The sequence below is a fragment of the Psammomys obesus genome, unplaced genomic scaffold, assembly GCF_907164565.1.
Source record: "Psammomys obesus unplaced genomic scaffold, mPsaObe1.curated_primary_1811, whole genome shotgun sequence".
Lineage (NCBI taxonomy): Eukaryota > Metazoa > Chordata > Mammalia > Rodentia > Muridae > Psammomys > Psammomys obesus.
This window is the reverse complement of record NW_026593286.1, coordinates 24,548,443-24,574,938: the sequence shown is the minus strand read 5'-3', so window position 1 is coordinate 24,574,938 and position 26,496 is coordinate 24,548,443. Positions and strand designations below refer to the sequence as shown.

Genomic DNA, 26,496 nt, shown 5'->3' with positions numbered 1-26,496 from the left:
GTGTGTGTGTGTGTGTGTGTGTGTGTGTGTGTGTGTGTGTGTGTGTGAAAGGTCAACTTTAGAACCAGAGATGGAGAGATGGCAGTACGTTCCTATAACCACAGCATTCAGGAGACATAGCCTGGACTACCTAATGAGACCCTTAAATCAAAGCAAGCGAAGAGAATTTACTTCACGTGGAAGTGTATGGCCTGACCCCCACCAGCCTGACCCTAGATAGTCTACATGTGGACCAAGAATCCTCAAGGCTAATATTGCTAACTCATTCCACCTCTCCTCTATGACTGGGCTTTTACTCTTCTTCTGCGGTCTTCCTTCTCGCCTGAGAAATAAAAATAAGAACAAAATTTCAATTATATCTAGCATTTTTTTAGGTGTTTTAAACCAAAGGAAGTGCATCTTTCCACACAGTCCATTGTACAAAATAGAAGACATCATTTGCTTTTTAAAGTACTGACCCAAAACATGACCATGACTTGAGTAAACTTGAAAATGACTACCCATGCAGACTATGAATTAAACAGTCATGCCCACCCCAGTCTGACCCCCGCTACTGTTGATGCAGACAGAGGCAGCTTGTCAGGTAATGAGTCTGTCACTCAGTGTTCTCAGTCAGGAAGTGAATTCAATACCACAAAATTAAAAAACACTGACTAGGAAGCATATGCCCTCTGGCCTTAAAAAAAAAAAAAAAAAAGATTCTAACACATACTGAGACACAAAAGCTGCTTATTCCTATTGGTTTTTAGCTAAACAGCTATCTCACACCAGCAAGCACTTCGTATTTTATTGTAAGGCAATAAAAATTATGTGAGTCCCGAGAGACCATCATAAAACATTTAGCTTTCAAAAAAATTGGAAGGTCCTGTGCAGTATTATATGAATTTTCAGGATCTGTTGAGGTTTCTTCTCATATAACAAGCTAAGATATAGCCCCTGAGGGAAAGGAATGTATTGCAGTTATACCCTCCAATTAACTGTTGTGTCCTGGTAAATATATTTCTAGGTCCCCAGGTAAAAGACAGCACAGCTGTTTGGTTTTGTATCCCAATTCTCTGCTTCACCTTCACAAAGGAAGCATTCAATATGTATAACAATCATAAAATCCAGGGGAAATAGGAAAAAAAATAAGGAAAGCATCTGGGTGCATGAAGTTTTCTAGTTGCAGAGCATTCAAGAAATGCAGACTGTCCAGTGACAGTCTTGTGACTTCACGTGACTTCAGCTAGACAACTCTGTAGCCATCACAAGATACTCCTTCCATGTAGGTAGGGGAATTGCTTGAAATCACTGATAGTCCATCTTCTTCTTAACCTTTACCTTTGGATATTCTGATTCATATAATTTAGCTTAATAGGTTTTTCTTTTCCACTTAAAATGACTCTCACATCTATGTGCAAGCTATGAAACGGTGGGATAGTGGAATAGAAATTTTATGCAGCTCTAGTGGCTGAAAGGTCACCTGGGCTGGCAGGTTGTGAAGAAAGGAGACACTTTTAATATATCAACTTCCATTTCAGAAGTACCAGCAGCGCATTTTATGGCAGGCCAGTGCTCTCGGCTTTTGGATTTGTTTTGCTTTTTTTATTTTTAAAAAAAAAATATCTATTAAGGTATAATTATACCATTTTCCCATTCCCAGTTCTCCCTCAAGCCCCTCTCATGTCCCCTGCTTCCAACACCTCCTATTCCTACTTAAGCCACTGCCAATCTGAAACCCTCTTTTTCCTTAATTATTATTGATATATATGTTATATATTGATATATATCATATGTATATCATATCTATATATATGAGTGCAATATGCTGCATCCATTTAATGTTGCTTCGTCTTTATGAGTTCAGGGCTGACCCTTTGGCATTGGATAACCAAGAAGGGGGCTCATTCATGGGAAAGACTAATTTTCTCTTTCTCATCAGCCATTACTTTCCTATAGTTCTTGGTCTAGAGGCTTGGTGAGATTTTTTTCCCCTTCTGTGTTAGCACGTCTATTGGTGTTTTCTTTGCCCAGGCCTTGTTTAGGCACCCTGCTGATTGAGGTGTGAGTATAGCATCCCTGTCTAGGAAACAATTTCACAGTAGATTTCTTGATTCACTGCCTCTTACAGTCTTCCTGTTCCTTCTTTCAAAAGTTTCCTGAGCCTGTAAGTGCAGGAGTTGTCCTGTAGACATTATATCTCTTGGGGCTAGGCACCCCATGATCATGATCTCTTTATTTTGGTGAGTTGTATTCTGTAATGGTCTCCATTTGCCGCAAAGAGATTCTTTGATGAGGGGTGTTTTAATCAATGCTCTGTTGTTGGGAAGAGACACCATGACCATGGCAACTATTCTAAAGGAAAGCATTTAACTGTGTCTTAGTTATAGTTCAGAGGTTTAGTCCATTGTGATCATGGCAGAAAGTATAGTGGCATATAGGCAGAGGGTAGCTGAGAGCTCTATATCTGGATCCACAGATATAGAACTTGAAAATGACTGCAGACAGAAAGAGAAAGAGTGATACTGAACCTGGATTGAGCACTGGAAACTTCACAGCCCATCCCCAGTGACACAGTTCTTCAAACAAGGTCACACCTACTTAACTAACCTGCACCCCCAGTGCCACCCCCTAAGCATGAAAATACATGAGTCTATGGGGCCATTTCTATTCAAACCACACAAGCAGTAAGAGTTATGCTTATGTCTGGATATAAGGATACATTTTAGGAATTGTATTGATTTAGTAAAGTGACAACAGTGGGCTCTCCATGCCTGCAGTAGCTCCAGGAAGCTGGGTTCTGGGTTTCCAATACCAGGCATGATTTTCCATCATGTTGAGGCCTTAAAAGTTCATTTACTCACTGCTCAAGAAAGTGACATAATTCATGCCATCTTGAGTATAGAATTCTTCCATCTATCAGGATCACAAAGATTATTGTAAAAGGCCAGTGTTTGAGTGATTCTATATTGTCATTCCTTCATGCAAGCAGGTGCCACTGGGTTTTACAGCATGTGTCAAGTCCATTGGAATCAACCTTGCCCTTGTGTTGAGTTGTATTATAAATGGAATATACCCTCAAATTGATCTAAATTGCCTTTCCAAACCTCAAATTAACAAGGCAAATAACAATATGCTGGTAACATCTGGGGTTTATCATGCTAAATTATTTTTAAGTAGAGAACTAAAATTTTCTGTTCATTAAAAAAAAACATGGCAAGCTTCTTATACCTTCTCACGTCCATTCATCAATAAGCCCACAGTTAGGGGTGGTGAAGAGACTCTCTCCCCCATGTACCTAGTCTAAATTAGTTTTCACCATTAATCCTCTAAAAGTCAGAGTTGACTGCACAGTGCTCAGCCAGAGTGTTCTTCCCATCACCTGTCACTAAATGTTGAGTTCACATTGTTTTATACCTTGAATCTGTCACAGCCTGACAGGCAAAAGATAAGTTTGAGGCACCAGCCTTACCTTCCTGCCTGGCATTCGTTTTCTAGAGACACGTGTCTCAGCCCTTTTCAGATGCAGCCAAGCATGTCTGACATGGCTAGTAAACTCTTACACAGGAAGACTCAATATGTATAGACTGTGTGGAATGGCACCATAACATCCATGCCTTTGATTCAGAGCCCTGGCAATGGGAAAAGGACTGTCTCTATGACCTGTTCCCAAGTCTTGGCCTCTGTACAGACTTTCGACACTTGTCAGTCATGTACTAATAACAGATTCATAATACAGTGTTCATCTAGTAGTTTGTCCTTGAACTTGTATTAACTTTCCGTTTCTTGTCAATGAGGTTTGCAGAATTAAGCCCCTCTGTAAATCTTTAACTAGATTTTTATGATGCATTACAATCATTATTTTTCTGTAAAAACATTTTAAAATTAGGTTTATAGAATTGTTGACAGCTGCATCTAAGCCAAAGAAAAGAGAGTTGTAATTTTCTTTAATCATCTAAAGGAGCATAAAAACAAAGTGGATTTCTCAGTGGAGACAGTAGCTGAAATCTTATAGTTGGAGAGTTGCCAGGAGGAGAAAGGATTTTTTTTTATTAATTTACTTTTTTAAATTAATTACAGTTTTTTCACTTTGTATCCTAGCTGTAGCCCCCTCCTTTGTCCCCTCTCTATCCCACCTTCCCTCCATCTTCTCCTCCCATGCCCCTCCCCAAGTCCACTGATAAGGGAGGTCCTCTTCCCCTTCAATCTGAGCCTACCCTATCAGGTCTCATCAGGACTGGCTGCATTGTCTTCCTCTGTAGCATGGAAAGGCTGCTGAGGTGATCAAAGAGCAGACCACTGAGTTCATGTCAGAGATAGCCCCCATTCCCCTTATTAGGGAACCTACTCGAACATTGAGCTGCCATGGGCTACATCTGTACAGGGGTTCTAGGTTATCTCCATGAATGGTTCTTGGTTATAGTATCAGTCTCAGAAAAGACCCTTGTGCCCAGATGTTTGGTTCTCTTGCTCTTCTTGTGGAATTCCTGTCTCCTCCAGGTCTTTCATCTCCCCCTTCTTTCATAAGATTCCCTGCACTCTGCCCAAAGTTTGGCTATGAGTCTCAGCATCTGCTTCAATACCCTGCTGGGTAGAGTATTTCAGAGTCCCTCTGTGGTATACGCCTGTCCTGTTCCATTTTCTCTCTCTTGTGATGTCCATCCTGTTTGCCTTTCTGAATGGGGATTGATCATCTTATCAAGGGTTCTCCTTCTTGATTAGCTTCTTTAGGTGTACATATTTTAGTAAGTTTATCCTATATTATATGTCTAATACCCACTTATAAATGAGTATATACCGTGCGTGTCTTTCTCACTCAGGATAATCTTTTTTAGTTCCCACCATTTGCCTGCAAATTTCATGATTTCCTTGTTTTTTAATTGCTGAGTAGTGTTCCATTGTGTAAATGTACCACAATTTCAATATCCATTCCTCAGTTGAGGGACATCTGGGTTGTTTCCAGGTTCTGGCTATTATGAATAAAGCTGCTATGAACATGGTTGAGCAAATGTTCTTGTTGCATACTTGAGCACAGGAGAAAGGATTTGAAGGCTACAGGTCATGAGAACACCATACTTGGAAAAATATGGGAGCTCATATTTGGAAAATGGCTGCTTGTTTGATTGGCTTAGATTGTACAGCACTTGAGATGGGAATAGCCTGGGAGGTGAGCCAAGTCACAAAGGTTGAACATCCTTTTTCATTATATGGAACTATAATAAGTTTTGATGATAGAAAGAATGTGGTATGTGTTTTTAAAAATATTATATTTAATGATATCTTATTCTTAAGTTTACCTACATCCTCAAAATTCTCTTTTAGTAAGATTTCTGAATATAAATTAAGACAATGTTAATACAAGCAGAAAAACAGCATAGATGTGAACATGGAAGAACATTGGATTGGATACTGTATCCAGTATCCTTCACAGTCCATGGTCATGTGGAAATCATAGTTTGTTTAGTTTTTAAGACTCTTAAAATGAGGCTATTAATTCCTAACCATAGTATCAAATATATATTATAATGTATAAAAAAACAACTGTGACATAAATCTCTATACATTAATATCTATTTTAGCATTACAGATTGAATTATTTAGAAATCTGCTGCTTAAAATTATGAAAAAAATTAATCTGAATATCTGTTATCATTGATGGCCTCCAGTTACTAAGGAACCCACAGGTGATGGTAGTGTTGTGACATAAAACAAAACAAACAAAAAAACTTGCACAAATAAATATACAAGGTGCTACTTTACATTTTTCCTATGACCTAATGACCTCCTTCTCCTCCTCTTCCCCCTCTTCTTCCTCATCTTCCTCTCCTTTTTCTTCTTCTCCTCCGTTCATCTTCCCCTCTCCCTTGCCTCTTTGTATATGCCTGTACTACTGTAGACATAAATGAAAATCCCAACTGTTCTATTTTACTAATAAAGACTCAGGAGCCAGATGCTGGGGTGAAAACCAGCTAGCTCAGAGAGGCAGAGAAAGCAACCAGCTGACCTTCCTACTCAGCTCAAGTCTGGGTGGAAAAAACCCAAAAGGTTCACTAGCTCAGCTTACAGCCTAGGATCAAAAGCCCCCAAAACACCAAGGACAAAGGCTTACTAGCTCACACTCCTGAAAGCCAGAGAGCTTAGGAGCTGAAGCCAAAGCTAAAGCCAGAGCTTGAGCTAAAAGCCTTTTCTTCTCCATACTGTCTTAAATACCCCTCTACTCAATGTCCCTCCTACTCTTTAATTCTTGTCAGCTGGTTTCTTGCTCTGCCTCTTGACCTGGATTAACTTTATTAAATCCTGTGTACAGAAAATTCTTGGATTAAAGGTGTATGCTAGGGCTGGGTGAACCACACTATAATCACCAGTTTAAAATAAACAGAAAGTTCTTAGATTAAAGGTGAGTGATTGGACTCAACCAAACCAAAGAAGCAGGGTTTTAGAGTTCACAATTCTGAGGTTCACAATGGGATTAAATATCTGTAACATGCCTGTTAGCTTTTAAACTGTTCAGTAGAGTAACTCACTTTTCCAAGTTCTGGGTAACCAAAGCTCTCATTTTTATTTTTAAAACCACATCTTTGCATGACAAGAGGGAGTCCTGCTTTTTATTTTCCTGAAGAAAAAAAAAAAAAAAAAGTTCTGTTTCTCATTTATCACAATTAAATAATTTTCTCTTTTCTCAAATATTTTCAGCTAAAATGATGCTTATTATGTAGAATTTGGTCTGTTATGTAGGAAGAAGATTAATTCAACAAAAGCTTGCTCTTCCTTTTTCTAATGCTCAGTGTTCAAAACAACAGTTTGCCTCCAGAATCATGAGAATGATCTTAGATAGCATACCGCTGTAGGGCTGAAATAACTACGCGGTTATTAATTGATGTAAGATTCATTCTAGAGATGGAGTATTTGATTATTCATGTTAAATTTTTAGTGTTTTATTTTGAAGGTTTTTATTTAAAAGCTCATTCACACATATGTTCAAGTCCTAGTTGCACTATTTGGGTTTGTTTGTTATTATCTTATTATATTTTATTTTTCTTTCTTTTTTTTAGTAGATGCCTGTTTGTATTCTAATCAGAGAGGGGGAATAATGGTGTGGATTTGCATGGGTATGGAGTCAGAGGGAGTTGTGGGTGGAGTAGGGGTAGGGGGAACCATGATCCAAATATATTGCATGGAAAATCTAGTTTCAATTAAAAAAATAATTAAAAATACATAATGAAAGCATGTGATCAGTTGTGAACTGAGAAGGTGAAGGTAGCATGGGCTCCCTTAGGACATCTAATTCCTCAAGATCCACAGTGCCTTTGGGATTTCATTTCCAGATTTCCCACTACCATGCACATGCCATCCCAAGTCATGTCCCAAGCGAAACCAAAACACCTGGACTGATGTATGCCCAGCAGAAACCCAGTCATTCCACATGAGTGCCCTTTAAAGATACTCTTTATCAAGCCCACCTTGTTTTTCCTTTAACCCTTCTCAGGAAGCCCCTGTGGTGGCCAGAGCAGCTCTGTTCCTGGAATGTGCCCGTTTTGTCCACCGGTGCAACCGTGGCAACTGGCCAGAGTGGATGAAAGGCCACCACGTGAACATCACCAAGAAAGGCCTTTCCCGGGGCAGGTCTCCCATCGTGGGCAACAAGAGGAACCAGAAGCTGCAGTGGAATGCTGCCAAGCTCTTCTACCAGTGGGGAGATGTGAGCTCTTGCCTTTCTTCTGTAAAACCTAGGGCATTTGAGTGAAATGAAGTTTCTCTTAATGAATTTATTTTATAGACATTTATTATCTATTTTTTATACTATTACTTACTGTCATGTATCTGTTATAACCCAGGTACCAGATGAGGGAAAAGTAACCTTTAATTTTGCCCAACAAATGTATAAGGCTCAGTATTACTCTGGTTTTATAGTTAAAGACATTGAGGTTTATTACAGTAATGTGCCAGATTGCAAATAGTTAAAATAATCAGTATTAATCTTCCATGTTGGATTATAAAGCCTTGCTTTTAATTGCTGAATTAAAGAATCATCTTTGTGGTCAAATCATTGCTATCATTATGAGCATGATTTTATAAATTTTAACATTATTTGGCAATTTTATGTATGTACATACTGGTTTTAGGCATTTTCACCTCATAATCATCTTTCAACCCCTTTTCCCCACTGAAACTCTTCTTTTTCCCAACTGACCCCTGCTACTTTAATATATCATTTTTCTTGACTTACTGAGTTTACTTTTGATGCTTGCTTGATTGTTAGTATTATGAGAGAGATTATTTAGAAATAAGTAAATAAATAGAAAGGCATGACTTTCCTTTAAGACTTATAATAGAATGGACACTTACAATGCCAACTTCCTCACTACAGGAAGGGAGAAATGAATAATAAAAGAAATTCAAGAAGACTGAGGGTTTTCTTCCTTTCTGCTAATTTTAAGGAGAAACACAAATGCATATAAAGGGTTCAATATCCCTGAATCCTTACAGAATGCTTACAGCTACTGGTATAATTTCTTCAGTGATTGGCTTAGCGCATCAACTAATTTAGGATTTTGTGCTTTTGGTCTTCCTTCATCTCTTTTGCATAGTAATTCAGAAGGCATGCACTGCACCAAAATTGTGTGCTGTCCTTCTGTAAACATGAATGTATTAATGTTTCTCTCCTTTATTGAATTTTCTTTGACTTGTCCTATATAACTATCCTATGTAAAAAAAAATAAAAAAAAACATGTGAGATATGTTTCATAAATATCAGACAGCATTCTCTATTACTGTAAGCGTTCATGATCAGGCTTGGCACTGCCTTTTTGAGTGTTCTGTTGCACAATTTATATGAGGGGAACCTCCCTCCCATGTGGCATCCCCTCTTTAAAAATCAGTTGAGTTGAGTTTTGAGTTACATAACTCCACTTGATTTTTTTTTCCTACATCTGTTATGCCTACTTAATATAAAACACGAGAGTTTACACAAGTCAAGCAGTATAAACAAAAAGTATATCACGAGACACGAAAATACACCAGGGCCACAGGAACACAAGGAAGTAAACTCCTTTACTAAATGCCTGCCATCATGTGCCCTTAATAATGTTAAGATTCATAATTATAGCATGACGGTTCATAGGCTGAAAATGAAGGATGCTGAGCCTGAATTCTAAATTTCTTTTCGCACTGAAACATTGATTTTGTGCTTGTTGTACAAAAATCTTTCTGTCTCAAACTACTCACTGTAGAATAATTTGATAGATCCATCTTAGCGGATTGTTTAAATAAGAATAACAAAGGCTGGGAAAATAGTCTACTTGGGGAAGTGCTTGCCAGTGAAGAATTCAGTTCATTCCCCCAAACTCATGCAAGAAAGAGCCAAGCATCATAATACACACTTGAATTCCTAGTTCTGGGGAGGGGAGACAGAGACAGGTAGAGCCCTAGAGCGTTTTAACCAGACAGCCTAGGCCAGCAAGCTCCAGGCCAGTAAGAGACTCTTCCTCACAGAATGAAGGTGGTACTGCCCGAGGAACAATGCTGGAGTTGGACCTCTGGCCTCTATGTGCACCTGTACACACATGTTCACAAACATACACATGATAGATAGATAGATAGATAGATAGATAGATAGATAGATAGATGATAGATAGATAGATAGATAGATAGATAGATAGATAGATAGATAGATAGACAGATAGATGATAGGTCGGTAGATAGGTAGATAATAAAAGATAGGTAGATAGACACATAAATGAAAGGTAGATAAATAGGTAGGTAGATAGATAGGTAGATAGGTAGATAGGTAGATAGATAGATAGATAGATAGATAGATAGATAGATAGATAGATAGATGGATGGATGATAGGTACATAAGTAGATGATGATAGATATTGTTATACTATATGCATTCTAATTGTATTACCGAATATGATAAATACACTTAAATTACGGAACTTGATGACACCTGAATACCTGACACCAGTTCTTTATGTTAATTGTTTATTCTATCTGACTAGGGCAGTTTCTACCCAGAGTTTAGATTTTGCCATCCATGTTTTAGAGAAGGTGAAGTATATTCATGACCCAGCTGGAACTATCTTGCCTACAAACTAAAACCTTAATTCATAAATAGTAGCCCTTCACCACTGTCTTTCTTAAAGTGAAGATAAAAATCACATAAATGTTTAAGTAAAAAAAAAAAAGTAAGATTCCCACAGTGTTGTTTATTTGGAAAATGTCCTTGCTCCCCGCCCCCATTCCCTGATCACACTTTAACCCTGTTGGACTCTCACCACCTGTGTTCCAGTCTGTCCCCAGATGGTCAAAATAACGCCATAAATCGCCATTCTGTCACCTTATTTTCCCTTGTTGTAGATATTTACTAGCCTGTACACAGATCTCTTATAAAATCTCTTTTCCTATTGAATAGAAATGTTGCCCTACATTTGTTCGGTGAATAGCTATGCTAAAAAGAAATCTTAAAGGCAAACGTCATACTGAGCAAAACAGGATTGGTGGAAGAAACACAGCCAAGGTGGGGGTGGAGGTTGAGAGTGGGGATGTCTCTAAGAGTCTTCATGTTAGAGAAGGATCTTTTAGATGGACTGTCAAACATGCTTATAGTATAGTTATGATATTGTAATCCCAATGAGAAGGCAGAAATATAAACATAAGATTCTAGGAAACATAGGTATTGGGGGGGTGCAATTATCTTTCTTCCTGTTGTACATGAACCACTCACTGAGCCTCGACACCTAACCCATGAATGAGTTCATCCTGAATGGTCTCTCCTCTGGTTAGAATCAAGCTATAACCCAAGAATTTTCACTAAATAGGCTTGCAAATCCCAGTCTTTTAGATTTAGTTTTCTCATTCTTAAAATATTGAATACTCCTTCCCAATTACATGGTCTCATAATCCTGCTGAAATCAGGGATGATTTTTTTTCTGTGAGACTACATTTGTTATTATCAAAGTAAAATCATCACATTGGAAATTTATATGGCAGTGAGCAGGATAAAGGTTTTTCTTACTCCAACATGCTTTATTCTCTACCCCAAACTGTATTAAAACCACTCAACCCCCTGCTGGTAGAAAGTTTTCTCATTTTCAAAAGCCTAGGTACTTTTGGACAGTCTTGCTCTCCAGGCAAGTAGAGTTGTATAGTGTTGTTGCTGGTTTTTGGTTTTGTTTTGTTTTTGTTTTCAGCCATTTAGCTCTTTTGAATTAAAAGATGGAGTGCTTAACTCCTGTATTTCTCCACTGGCAAAGAAACAATAGGCTATAAATAACTAAGACAGATGGACTCTTCTCTGACAATAACATTAAATGGGCATAAGAACATATTTGGAGACTTCTTGCAAGAATTCACAAATTATAAACACGTTCATCAGATGTTCATAGTGTCTCCCTGAGAAAAGTGCCTCTGGGCCTTTTGTTTGCTATAGCGATGAAGGACTGTCATATAATACCAATTCTATTTGAGTTTTCCATATGATTAATAATCGGTCCTATGATATATTTAGGTGTTTTATATAATGTGTCCCAAGTTGATCCACCTCTTTGGGCTTTCTTGTGTTTAGAAGACAGACAGAACATGTGAGGCCTGAATTAATGTGTTATTCCACCTATTAATCTGTGACACAGCGATGTGTGTATCACTGGTATTTTTGAAAACCTGAGGCATAAAGTAATGTAAACAAACCAATTTAATAAGAATATCTACTTAGCTTAATTTAACGTAGTGAGATTAACAGTTTGCTATTAACAGGGAATATTGCATTTAATCTGAATGTGTCGGCCACCATTTTAAAATCTTCAAAGAATTCTTGGCCTATAATTATAGCAACGTCATTCCAATTCCAATATTTCTTCATGATTTATTAACTTGATATAATAAAGCTATGACTGACTTGTTTTCATCTTATTTTAATTGAGACAGTTCACCACAGAAGCATACTTTATTGCAAAGCTTACAAAGCTGGCCTTCACATAACTCTTCCTACCCTCTTCTACCAGAACTACAAAACTCTCCCACGCAAGTGAGCCTCAAGCTCACTGCTACACACCTACTAGAATTTGAATCCCAACCCCCTCTTTTCTTTCATACATGTGTATCAGAAACTCTGTGAAATCAGCGTGACTCCCTTGCCTAAGTTAGATGAAATTTGGGGGGGCTTAGAAAATTAGCAATGAGATTTGAAGTCACTAAGACAGATAATCAAGCCAGTTTTCAATTTTTAGCTTTATTGCCCCTTTTCTGATGGTCCCCTTATTATCCATGTAAAGCAATTTTAAAGGCCTTTTTAGTAACCACACTCATCATTTCCAGTCCATACATACATACATAAATACATACATACACACTATGTTATACATTTATATGTTTATTTGTTTTTCTAGAAGTTTGAGCAGTTTGGAGTCTGTCAGTTGATGTGGATTTTCAAAACAAAAGTTCATTTTCAAAAAGACTTCATTATACAGAAACATTTGGGCCCATTTAGACTCTACCTCACATAAGGCATATCTCCCTCCCTGGCCTCACCTCTTCTCTCCCCATATATCCATTGCCTCATATATCTTACAATTTCTCCCTGTGTGGTTTCCCCCGGGGTCAGTCGGTTCCTATGTGACCAATGCTTGATGAGTGGCAATAGCACAGAGCGCCCCATCCAGAGCACGTTTCAAATCCCAGGTCTGCATTGCCAAGTCCATTCTGATTCCCTATTGGATGGTCCTACCTCTTTCTGATCATAGGTCAGATCTTCATGACTTCGAATTTAGATGATTATTATTTTCTGTCATCCTCACAGCCACACCTTATAATCTGTCTTGCACACTGCCAGGAAGGTAATCTCCATAGGACATAATCTATCCAAAATGGAATGTTCATACTGGTCTCTCGGCCTCCACTCTTGGCCCTCTGATTCCTTCTATAAATTCTTTGGTAAGGAGACAACTTTAATGCCTCCCACCATTCCTTGAGTCATGGCCAAAATTGCTCAGGTTGGAATCATTGTTCAACATTTGCTTAAGTAATTTCTAAGATCAGGGGTAATGAAGTTGAATTAGCTCATACACATAAAGCATAATTACCTTAAGCCTTCGTACTAGAAATTTATTTTATAAATTTATAAATAATATTAAATAAATAACATTTAAATTATGCATTATATTTTAATTCTATGATTATGTTGTATAATTAATAATATATAAACTTATACTTTTATATAAGTAATAGACTTCTATCAGGGTTAAAGTCAAGTTTCATGTCTTTTCAGTACCTTCCTGAGCAGGCAGCACAATGTCCCTCCAGTGGTTCGTTAGGCTCCTGAGTCCTGAAGTACCCTTCTAGTCTTCCTGCACATTTTCCCCATTTAAAAAAAAAAAAAAATTGTTCTTTTCTGGTGAGTCCTTGGTATACTTCCAAAATCACAAAAACTTTTAGTTCCCTTCAAATGAACATCTTTCTCCATTTTTAAGCTGCCAACACATCAGCCCCTCTAATTTGTAATAATGAGGTACCTTGTTCCTGAACTGTGTTTGATGCCTGTCTTCTGAACCATGACTGAACCGTGACTGTCATCTCAACATGTTCTTGTATCTCCTATCGACTCAGTGTGTTAGTACGGAAAGGGATAGAAGGTGGTTATGTTGGAATTCAGCCCACAGCCTTCAGCTAGTCTCTCCGCCTCCCGTTATTTCCCTGTTTGTCCATGATCTTCCTGTTAGTGCATTCATAAGTCATAAGGCACATGGATACAAGGCACAGTGAACAGCTTATGTATATTCGTGTCTCATTCAATACCTTACAAATGGTCTCACTTTATAAATATTCCATGAATGGAGCAAGAAAGGAATTACTGGTCCTTAAGGTATCCGTCCACCCTTAGATGAGACTTGGAACTTTAAATTGTTACTTAGCCATTAGTGTTACCTTAGGCAAGTTCAGAGTCTGGGTTTTGGGGTTTTGTTTATTTGTTTATAAACTGGGGGAGGGGGTTTAATTTAAGTTATTTCATTGCAATATCCCAGAAAAAGTAATATTAAAAAAATCATCTCCTTGGAGACTCACCGTTCAGCTGGCTATCCCCACTCCAAATTTGCCATGCCTCATCCTCAGAACAAGGTCCTTTTGTGGTGCTGCTTATGATCTTGTTTTATTTGTTTAAAATTTTAGAGGATAGCAAGTAAAACCAGGAAAATGCTGTGATAGCCTTTCATACTATTTTCTTGGTGTTTTTATTTCCTGGTCTGCACTTTGTCATTTACTTCCAGATCTTACAAAGACCTTTTTGTTTCTGGAACTTTAACACATCCAAAACAGTTGCGTTCTCACTGAAAGCATTCTAAGTCACTTCGCACATCTGATCCTGGGTACAGGTTGGTTTCCAGCAGCGAGTCTAATTCCTTGCACGCCGAGAAACTTGAAGATTTGCTAAATATTTCATAAGCTTGATACAGGGAGAAAGAAAAAAAAATGAGCTGTGGTTTGTTTTCATTAATCCACAGAGCGCAGGCGTGTCAGACCCGGAAACAGTGCTCATTTTAGCTTTATCCTTGGGACTCCTTCTTAAGTCCCTAACGCTCTCATTGTTGTGTATTGTGCGTCGTTTGGGTACAAAGGGAACTGGATAGGCACAGTGTATTCACCTCTGGAGGAAAATTCCTTTTGACAAACTATGGAACAGCGTGTGACAACTCAGGAGAAGCGAGAGCAAGTTTGATTCTGTGTGTGCCACGTAAGAGTCAACATTGTCCTGGGGACAAGTTATTAAACGTTCTGTCTCTAACGTGGTTTTTAGAAGCTCTCCCAGAAGAGCAGTTAACATTTCTTACTCAGTTACTATCATGGGATGGGGAGAGGTCCATAAACACCAATGAGTGCCTACATAATGGCAGTATGAATAAAACCACAGGGATAGAATTTTGCCAACTTCCAAGCTCATTAGCGTGGCAGTGATACTTGTGTAAGATAGTGTAAGTAGACACATTACAAGGAGTAAGCCTTTATTATTATTATTATTATTTTTACTGTCCTAAAAACCCTCTACTAAAACAAAAACCTGCAGGTAGGATGGGTAAATTGCTCAGTTGATCAGAGTGCTTAAGTATGGGAATGTGAGTTTAAATCTCCAATACCCACAAAAAAGGTCCAGTGTACACTTGTAACATCAGTACTATGGGGGGGGGGTGTAGACACAGGAGTCTTGCTCGGGCTTGATGAACTCCAGCCCAGTTCAAGATTCACTAAGAAAGCCTGTCTTAAAGAGTAAGGTGAAGACTCATAGAACGGGAGAACCCGGTGTTCTCCTCTGAATTCCACACTAGCACGAACGCACACACCTGCATACTTCCCACGCATTTACAAACACACACACACACACACACACACACACACACACACACACTGAGTGTGTGTGAGAGAGGATACTGCTGGCTTGCTTCCATATATCAGATCTACAAAACGAATGAACTTCAAATAAATATGGAGATTTGTTTCATAAATAATATTTGTGTTTGCATATAAAAGTGTCCATTCCATTTTTTTTTTCAAATCTTTAGAACAAATGACTTTGGGGATAGCACTGTTTCTTCCGTTTCTAGATTCCTGAATTGGGGAAGATGGTGATGACAACACATAAAACATAGAAGAGGCCTGTGTGGGAAATCATGCCCATTCTTCAGCTGATTGTGTGCTGTCTTAGAGCCTAACATCCTTTGTGGTGTTTCATTTTCTTTTCCACTCTAGGCGATTGGCATCCGCTTGAATGAGCTGTGCCATGGTGAAAGTGAGAGCCCTGCTAACCTGCTCGGCCTTATTTATGATGAGGAGACCAAGAGAAGACTGAGAAAGGAGGATGAGGAGGAAGACTTTTTAGATGACAGTAAGGAGACTCCCTTTACTACAAGAGCCCCTGCTTGTAAGAGACTCTGCTATAGGGACACTTAATGCGCTGTTCCTCTCTCATACCCTCTCCACCTCCCTCCATCTCCCTCATACCATTCCCCTTCCCCTCATGTGGATGTAAAGCATGTACAGAAAACCAGAGAGGAAGAGAGAGAAGGCAAAGATCAGGAAGAGAAGGCGGATGGGCAAAGCACTGCAGGCTATGTGAAGGGACTTTACCTTTTAGCCTCTAACTCTTGCTGATACCCAAAGATTCATACTAAGCCTCAGAGAGAAGGCACTTGGGAAAATCTGTTTTCTGAGAAGGCTTTTCTTTCTTTTCCCTTCCTTTCTAACTTCCTTACTTCCTTCATTCCATTCTTCCTTCTTTCCTTTTTTCCTTCCTCCTCCCCATCCCAAGATTTTATGTTATTGCTGCTTTGGGAAAATAAATGCATCATGCAAAATAGACTCAAACAAGAAATGCTTTCCAGGGGCTGGGGAGATTACTCAGTTGGTGAATTGCTTGTTGTACAAGCATGAGGACCTTAGATAAGATCCTCACAAGCCCTGTTAAAAAGCTGGACACAGATAAGATCGGGTGCATTCAGGGTGGTATGGTCATAGAAGTGGCAGCTCAGTCTCCATGTGGGTTCCCTAGTAAGGGGAGCAGGGACTGTCTCTGACAGGAACTCAGTGGCTGGTACCTTCCCCTGAAGGGGTAGCAGCCTTACTAGGCCACAGAGGAAGACAATGCAGCCAGTTCTGATGAGACCTGATAGGCTAGGGTGAGAGGGAAGAAGAGGAGGTCCTCCCCTATCACGGTACTAGAGAAAAAGCATAGGGAGAGAAGAGGGAGGGTATGTGGGACTGGAAGGGCTGCAGTGGGGATACAAAGTGAATAAATTGTAATAAATAAAAAGTAAATAAAAAGAAAAAAAAGAGAAATGTGAAAAGATAAGAAAAGAAAAAGCTGGACATGGTTGTGGGAGCCTGTAACCTTAGCAGTGGGGAAAGAGAGACAGGGAAGTCTGCAGAACCCACTGGCCAGTTGGTCTCACTGAATGGATGAGCTTCCAGTCCACTGAATGAACCTGTCTGAGAACAACAACCAAAAAGAAAGACACTTGGCATCAATCCCCGGCCTCCACATTCATGCACATACATGTGTATCCACATGCACGTGTGCACACCTCTGGACTAGCAAGTTTATACGCTGTACCACACACACGTGCGCGCGCGCACGCGCACACACACACACACACACACACACACACAAGAAAAGCATTCCGAAGAAGCACAATACCTTATGGTTTAATCAGAACATACCACAGTATTGATAAGAAATTAAAAGTTTGCTTAAACTGTGACTGTCCTGTGCTGTAGCTATTGGAGTTGTCAGAGAATTAGAGGTGAGAATACCCCTGCTAGATGCTCTCCAGAACCGTGCTGTACACACACATGCTCGGCAAGCCTACGGGAGGGTGCAGTGAGCTACATCTTGCTGAATGTAAAGTCCAGTCTGGGCTGTGGACTCAAAATCTTCCCACAAGGAAGCAGGAACACTTCCCATGTAGCGTTTCCTCTTCGTTTACAATTGAAGCTCTCTGGCTGCATTTTAAGGGTTGTTCTTGGTTAATTCTGCCAAATCTGCCAAATCCTCTCGTCATGAAGTGTGAAATGATGGCTAGATGATAACATTGGAAAAGATGAAATAGTAATCAAAGTAAACTCTCAATGTGTTCAGTATTTTGTCCGGGTCATGAAGACCTCAATCTTTGCTCATTGTGACAGAATATTTCAGATAATAGCCAGGAGAGAGACTAGACCACAGCCAAGGTCACTCTGTACAGAAATTTTAGAGTGTCTGAATGAGAACCTCATGAGTGAAAACACGGATCTAGAGGTTTACACTGGGTGTCTGTTGTTTGGTTATTTTTATTTCTCATTTTTTCCAGACACGATCTTCCTATGTAGTTCAGACTGATCTTAATCTTGAAATCCTCCTGCCTCAAACATCTGAGTAGCAGATATTGCAGGCCTCTGCTACCAGGCCTAGTTTCAACAAACTTGCTTTTTAAATTTTGCACATCTAGGTAACATTTACAGCCCTGTATCCTCTGTGGAGTTTAAGGCTATGTGTGATTCTCCACTGATTGTGAAGTTGTTATGTGTGATGTAGCTAATCTTGCATTCCAAAGCTAAATATAAAGTAAGCACATGTCTGTATGGAAATTCCAGAATTTGTCTCTTCCAATCTAAATGAGAGGCAGATTTTTCCAGCCACGTTTTAATGGAGAAAAGGCAATGGTTCTCAGGAGGGAACAATAGGCCAGATATCTTCAGAAGATTATAACTTCTACCTTCTGTGTCAAGAAAAAAATCATGTATAGTATTCAGTTAATAAATCTCATTATGCCCAGGAGACACTTATGGGATATTTTTTTTAATATTGATACATAATGATATTGTGACAGTTTGATGACTTGACTTATTCAACGGATAACAAGTTTCTTTCTTTTGTAAGAGGCAGAATGCTAGGTGGCCTCTTTCTTTTCTGATGATGGAATAGCCAGAATAGTTCTTCATAGTTAATGTTTATACAGCTCTCACAACCAATCCTGACAGTTTTTAAGGCTTTTGGCCATTACTTGTGTTTAGTCCAAAACTGGTTAGTTGGTCCATAGTAGCCTGGGTATCTGACAAAATAAAAGACCAGTAAATAGTAAACTGGGTATCTGACAAAATAAAAGACTCTGCAGAGTGAAAGAGACTCAGTTACTTCTGATACATCTGTGTCTTACTATGTCAGGACAGATTGCATTAAGATGTGTGCTATAAACTGGGAGTAGTGGCGGCACACACTTCATTCTCAGCACTTGGGAGGCAGAGGCAGGTGGATCTATGTGAGTTCAAGGCCAGCCTGTCTACAGAGCAAGTTCTAAGACAGCCAGGCCTGGGTAGAGAGACCCTGTCTTGAAAATCAAAACAACAAAAACAAACAAATAAAAATCACTGGTTTACACAGTGATTTCTAGGACAGCCAGGGCTACTGCAACCAGGAGTCCTGTTACACACAAACAAAAATGGTAATGGGGTGACCAAGAAACATCTTTTATTGTGTCTGGGTTATACAAACACCAACTGAACTAGAGCTGAGAGAACTCACAGCTCTCAGAAGGCCAAAGCAAACATCCCTCCCTAAAATGAGCTGGAAGGACTTTAGGGTTCCTTTCTTAGCTGGTTGTCATATATGCAGTCAAGACCTGACTGAATACCAGACCACTTTCAATTTCTATCTCACCAAACGGTCTTCTGGTTACACTAGAGCTGTGCTGTGCCACTCTATAGGACTGTAAATAGAAACACTGAATTCTGCTTGTTTGATCCTTTAATACCAAAGCACATGTTACAGAACTTCAGAGAGGAGGAAGAGAGGTGGATGGGCATGCCCCAGTCATGCTAACAGGAGTAGGTAAATTGAGGCTGTGTAGAAAATATTATTATGTGCAGTTTGATTTTACATGGACATAGCTAGGTCCATCACACCATGGCCCTCTATTTGTTATTGATTTACCTTCTCATGAAGATTTTTTTTCTTTCTAGGTACTGTGAACCCTTCTAAATGTGGCTGTCCCTTTGCCTTGAAGATGGCAGCATGCCAACTTCTCCTGGAGATAACCACCTTCCTGAGGGAGACTTTTTCTTGCCTGCCTAGGCCTCGCACTGAGCCTCTAGTGGTATGTTGAAGCAATGTGTGTCAATAGCCGAGCTACTTGAAAACAAGGAACGACAGCTAGGTTTTCTGAATCCCCACCATCTTTAAGTGCTCGAAGACCAGATGTGTTATGTAATTTAAAGTTTTAACCAAAGCATTTTCATGCATAAAAAAAACAATCTCTTTTGTCTGTTAAAATAATCATTCCAAGGTTGGCTTTGTAATCACTAGTGATAGCACTTCCAGGAGCCCTGTCCGATGGATAATAACCACTCATTTTGTTGGAACTATCTAGGAGCTTATGGTTCCTTACACTACAGACAATGAGAAGTTTTATGGCCAACATTATTCAGAAATCATTACCCTATTTTTTTTTGTACTAACAGCTCCTAGGTTCATATAGAAGCTTTCTTCCAAACTGTTTCCTGATTTGCAGAACGAGATAAATAACTTCAGTGTTTAAATTCTCAGCATTTCCAAAAATGTGATTTTCATAGCATTTCTTATGGATTATGGATGGACAGAAAACATGACAGCACACACACACACACACACACACACACACACACGCACTACACATATTGGCACATAAAAATACAGCCAGGTACTATTTCTTTTACTGTACCGGTAAACACTATGCCAGGCCCATAAACCTTCAGAGTATGCGTTAACAGGGAGCATCTCGGGCGCCTGAGATCCTGATGGAAACCAATGGTCCTTTCATCACAGTCATCCTGCAGCTTTACCTGAGGAGCCAAACGAAAGCTTCTTCTCTTTTACACAAGGCTTGTCACACCACCTTTCACTTGAAGGCGGTCTACGACACACCTCTCCTGCTGTTAAATCCAACAGCATGTATAAGTCAAGTAAGGCCAATCTCAGGGTGGGACCGGAAGTCGGACAAAGGAGTTAGTGTTCGGGTACCATAGAGGACAGCCTCGGGCTTTAGTTTTCTGATGCTCTAGAAAAATCCATTTCCTCAAATCCTAGAACAAAAACGGCTATTTTTAAAGTTGGAAACATTTATGAATGAAATGCTTATTTTCAAGAGAAAATCACCCTCATTGGGACTGTGAAACCATTTGACTATTGGAAAAGGAAATGCCAGCTACTGCCCTCTGTGACATTGTATTTATTCGACCTTTATTTTTCTGAATTGTCATTTTCTCTGTTCCATTGAGAGTACTCTCTAAACTCAAAGCAAGACACCTCGATGCATGCGTTTAGCCAAAGTCAAGCATAACAAAATATCTAACCTGTAGACTTCCTTCAATATCATTCCTTCCGGCCTCCTGATGAATACACTCTTTGGGAAAGCATAGACTATATCTGATTTCACATTTTCAGATTAGCCTCAACTTTCACGAAAACATGTACATGTCTCTATCCATGTTTGCTCTGCCTTTTAACTCATAAAGCCCTGTCTCAATGACTCTTGCTAGTGAGGAAATTATGTTTCTTGTAGCCTATCATATATTGAGATAAACTTAATAATCACGTCTCTTTGAAGAGCAGTGCTGAACTGAGTGAGGCTCCTTAGTGAAAATAAAACTTGCTGCCTTCTAAATCGATCGAGCCTGTTTAGCCTGCGTACATAGCACTGCCATGGCAGCAGACATCAAGAATCTCAGCACTTAGAAGACCATAGGCTGGGCTACATATCAAGGCCCTGTGACAAGGAGAGACTGCACAGCAAAGGGAGTGCAAAGAAAGAAACCTGGGAAGTCAAAGACTAGAACAGCAACGTTTGGCCATTTAGTAACAAGAGAAAAGTGTGTCTTCTTCACTTAGAACGAGGTTCCTGAGACCTTTTGTTCACTACCCCAGCATTCTCCCTGTTCCATGCAGGCTTGTGCATTTTTATTATTTCCTTTTTGAGACATATTTATGTCGTAACTCCCTTCTCTTTTCTCCCTCCCAATTCTCCCATAAAACCCTTTGCTCTTTTTAAAATGCATAGCCTCTTTTTTCAATAATTATTGTCATATAAATATTTATGTACCCATACATATGTTTTCCTAGATACGTAAATCCAACCTGCTCAGTCTGTGTCATGTCACTTGTGTGTATGTTGTCAGGGCTGATCATTTGATACTGGACAACCCATTGATGTGCTCTCCCTGGGGAAGGCTAATTCTGCTCTCCACATTCTTTAGTTGCCTGTATTTCTTTGCATATGGCTGAGGTTTCCTGGGCTTTCTCCCTCTTGTCTTTAGTTCTTTCTAGATGAGAGTATAAAATTCTCCCAATACAAAATCTCCCTCACGGGCTCTGGCCTCACACATGCATTTTTTTTTCAATCTGAACCGACTTTCCACATTTGTGTCCTAAGAAACTATCTTGAACGGCATCCTCTGTGGGAGTCTTGTACTTGTTTTCAATAGTACAGACATACTGGCCTCCATTTCTTCAGGTCCAAAGTCCAGGACAGCTCTTCCTAGGCCAAATTCAAGATATTGGTGAGGTTGCCTTTCTTTCTGTGGTAGAGGAAGAACCTGCCTGCCTCCTTGCTTTTTTTTTTCCTATTTTGTATAAACTACTACACCCACCTCACTCCCCTTTTTCTATCTTCAAAGGCAGAGTAATAGCATATTGAAGCTTCCTCTGCCCACAACCAGAAAAAGACTCTTCACTTCTATGAATACCTGTAATTAAATTTGGTCCCCTTAGCTAACGCAGGATAATCTCTACGACATAAAATCCTTAGCTTTAATTATGTCTCCAAAAGTTCATGTTGCAGTGAGTGCGAAGCAACATATTCTCAGGCTCTGGGGACTTAAGAGTGTAAATGTCACATGGGAACCATTATTCTATCACGGTTGTTTACAAGTCTGATATCTAACTTCTACACTTGGGACTTATCTATGCTCATTCATCTTCCATCTTAGTATTCTGAATTCCTCAAAGAAGAAATCATTTCTTACTTATGCCATTGTACCCAACATGTTCAAACTCAGTGAATGATTATGTGATTAACATATAAAGGCCAAAGATGTCTCCCAGACATTGGACCAAGAGTTAGAGGGTGAAGAAGCTAGTTCGAAGTTCTGTGTTGCTGGAAGATGAAACATATAAGGAGAAGCTATCAGTTAGGGAACACTTGTTTTCCAACTCAAGATATTTTAAGACCACAATTTAAAGTGAACAGTAAGGACATTTTGAATATAATTGCATGTGATTCAAATGAATAGATGTTTGCCCCAGTATCAGTGCAGCTGTTGGAACAGGGTGGCACCCGCCTAACATTGCAGCACTTAGGGAACTGGAGCAGAGACAGGAGGACCAGGAGACCAGCTTTCTGGCTTCAGAGCAAGACCGTGTCAAACAAACATAGAAAAAGAAAGGAGAGAGAGAGAGAGAGAGAGAGAGAGAGAGCACTGCTTCGTTTCAGGACACTGCAGCACTTGTATCCTCTTCTGTGACATTTCAGGACTTGGAGAGCTGCAGGCTTCGTCTGGATCCTGAGCTGGACAGGCACAGATATGAGAGGAAGATCAGCTTTGCAGGAGTTCTGGATGAAAATGAAGACTCAAAAGATTCTCTGCACAGCAGCAGCCACACCCTCAAATCAGACGCAGGTGCCGAGGAGAAGAAAGGTAGGGAGACGAAAGGGTCGCTTCGTGTTTCTGGCTTTCTCACAGGACATGTTTGATCTGGGGTCCAAACTGCAACACCTGTGTGCCCAGATTCTTGGCTCCACATAGTGCTGACTCTGTGGACTCTTCACAGCTGGTGAGGTAGGAAACACCACTAGTTAGAGGTTGAACTTGCAGCCAGAATGCCTTGTACGATGCCAAATCAGCGATTCTCCTTTGACCACATTGAATGTGAGATGTCATTAGCCTTAAGATGACCCATTAGTTTATTAACCAATAAGAAACAGAAAACACCCAAATTCAACTATTTTGTAGGAATTTCTTATCCCTTTATTTTTTTTTATTGAAAGAGGATTCTCTATAGAGAGTCCCAAAGTCCTCTTTCAATATATGTATATTTCAATATATATATATTTATTTATTTATTGTAATTATTATATAACATTCTTGGTGCAACTAAAAACAGTATAACTAAAGCTTTTCAACTTGCAGTCAAAAATAAATTACTTTTCAGTTCAGAGTTGTCAATGTCCATGTTTTTCTATAGGACCATGCGTTCTGGAGCATCAGCATATTAATTAGGAGCAGCAGTTAGGAGTAGCCTCCCTTGAGTTCCTCTTAAGGGACCCTCACCCACATTTCCACCCTCCACTACCACCTGGCCTTGGTGCTAGGAGATAAAATCTGCATGTTTTGCTGCCGACACTTATGTGGTCACAGACAAGAACAAGAACACTATTTCAGCTGCCACTTGGAACCAGATATCCTAAGTTCAATTTCACATACACCAAAATGTGAAGAAGAGCCTATTGGAGATGGGTCGCATATGGCCCCTCTCTATAAGACCTAGTATATATGACTTACCTTTAAATCCATAGGCCTATTTTTAGTCAGGAAAATGACTGGTTTTTGCACTATGTCATTAGAGCTTTAATTAGGACAGAACAAGTAAAGCATAGAACAAATACATAGTGTGAATGGAGGAACATGGTAAGTTAGCTTTGCCATCCTTATTTTCCTACATCATAAGTGGCTAGATCAGAAATCAACACAGAAAATCCTAGCTAGGGGTAAAAAAAAATGTCACTTTAAAGTAAGACATTTAAAGATTCCCCTAAAATGTCACCTTACCTATCTCTTTTAAAAAAGATTTATTCATTTATTATATGTATAGTGTTCTGCCTGAAAGTACACCTGCACACCAGAAGAGGGCACCAGATCTAACTACAGATGGTTGTGAGCTGCCATGTGGTTGCTGGGAATTGAACTCAGAAGCTTTAGGAAGAACAGCCAGTGCTCTTAACCTCTGATCCGTCTCTCCAGCACCATTGTGTTTTTTTGTAAATTTTGTTGCCCTTCAGTACTTTTTGTAAAATATTTCACATTTTAAAAAATCTGAACGTCTGTGTAGAAAGTTGATTGTGTATATTGGAATATTTTTAGCATCCTATAGACAATGAATGAGTGTATATTTGATGGCCTTAATCAGTTGATAAGTGAAATAGCCATAGATAGAGAAAATACAAACTATCTGAAGTCTTATAAGGAAGGGAATACAATGGGAAAAGTTTGAATATTTCAACATCAATATGTTGCCACCTTTTAAATACAAATATTATTATAGCATATTCTATTGAATTTTAATAGGTAGAGGCCATGTTTTAAGAATAAATAGTTCTGAACAGCTTATAGATGTGAAGAGGTATCAAATCAATATGATTTCAAATATTTGCTATATCCAATGAAGGCAAATTCCATTTTAAAACATATGCCAACAATGCTTTTAACTCAGAAAGCAGTGTTTAGCCATTAAAAATTATTATTTAAAGTAGCTGAATAAAAATTCTAAATACTTACCTAGTTAATCTTAAATAAAGTAAATTCTGCATCATCTTTAAAAAGTAAAGTAGTTGCTTAATTTTAAGAACATGTCAACTTCATTATTACTAATATAATTGTCTTTACTGTTCAAACTCTCACATACTTACTGATTTTTATTATACAATATGTCTATGTTAATATATAAATGCTGTCTCATAAATAAACAACAGAAAGCTAGAAGTATAAATAAAACAAGAGCATAACCATAAAATGTTCTTAATCAGCTGGTAAAAGTCTTCCTAACGATATATAAAGATTCTACAAGCTGTTTCAGCTACTACAGCCAATATGAAAATGTGACAAGACAATGGGACACTGCTAACTGTAAATACTATTTTTTAAATGTCATACCATCAATTATTATAAAAGGAAAAAAAAAGTCAGCTCCTGAAATGAACAATTTGAGAACAAGTAGATTCTACCAAAGAAAATGAATGTGAACTTATCCTTAAGAACTGAAATATCTGACCAAGAGCTCTAAGGAGAGACTATGAAATATATTTACTCCTGTCCCAGAGACAAACAGAAACTAACATTCCAAAATATATAAACATCTCCTCATTCAACATCTAGTTATTGGGCACCTGCTATATACCAGGAAGTATTACAAGCTCCCAGAATGTGGGAACTAACAAGAGCATGTTCCCACATATGCTTTCATTCACAAGCATATTACTATTGACATAGAGTTAATAACATGAAATGCCAGACTTTCAAGATACTCAGTGGAAAGTAAAACAAATTAGGGTGAAGGCAGTGATCTAGAATAGGAAGAGATTTGGCCAGAGAAGGTTCTCATAATGGATATTAAACTGAGAGACTTTCATGGGACATTCCAGTAATACAGAAGGCTGAAGACAGTGCTCCAAACAGAGGCAACTATGAGGCCATGGGCATCATGAAGAGTGAACTTGGAACACTTGAAGGAGGATGAAAAAATCAACAAAGTTATCAAAGAATGAGTTTGGGAGGAGAAGCAGAAGTCAGAGAGGCAAGGGGCAGCCATAGCCCAATAGATATGCTTAGAAATGTAATTCTGTTTTAAGTGTGTTAGAGGTTGCTGGTCCACGTATGTGACGCTGTGTGTAGATGCTGGGAACAATTAGAGGTAGCTGCATGGATCAGAGAAAAGGTAGCAGGACTTTGAATTCATGACGTTTGGAAGCATAGAGGCAGCAGGACTTGCTAATTTGCAGTTTCTTACTGTTACGGAGACGAAGACTAAAATTCAATAGCATAGAGTCTCAGATGACATATTTCATGAACAACATTAAGCCTGGATTCTCATCACTGTGTCACTTTTAAGTAATTGATGTCATAATTTGGAACCCTAATTTTTAAGGGCTGCAGGAGGTCTCCAATTATCTTTCATGTTAGAACAAATTCTCAAAAATTAAGCTTCTTTCAGATCCCACCAGTTTGAAGTTATTTAGCTGAATTTGTAGCCTG

The 26,496-nt window shown here is 39.0% G+C and overlaps 1 protein-coding gene across 9 annotated transcripts in view; it reads left to right on the top strand.

Annotated features, from left to right (window-relative positions):
- The window catches only part of Unc80 (unc-80 homolog, NALCN channel complex subunit), a 156,851-nt gene that overhangs the window by 73,157 nt on the left and 57,198 nt on the right, over positions 1-26,496 (top strand). For all 9 annotated transcript variants that reach the window (XM_055616820.1, XM_055616816.1, XM_055616815.1 and 6 more), the window contains exons 23-26: positions 7,466-7,678; positions 15,715-15,850; positions 19,459-19,592; positions 23,001-23,166. In XM_055616820.1, the coding sequence (XP_055472795.1) occupies positions 7,466-7,678; positions 15,715-15,850; positions 19,459-19,592; positions 23,001-23,166 (649 nt within the window). The remainder of the gene's footprint in view (positions 1-7,465; positions 7,679-15,714; positions 15,851-19,458; positions 19,593-23,000; positions 23,167-26,496) is intronic.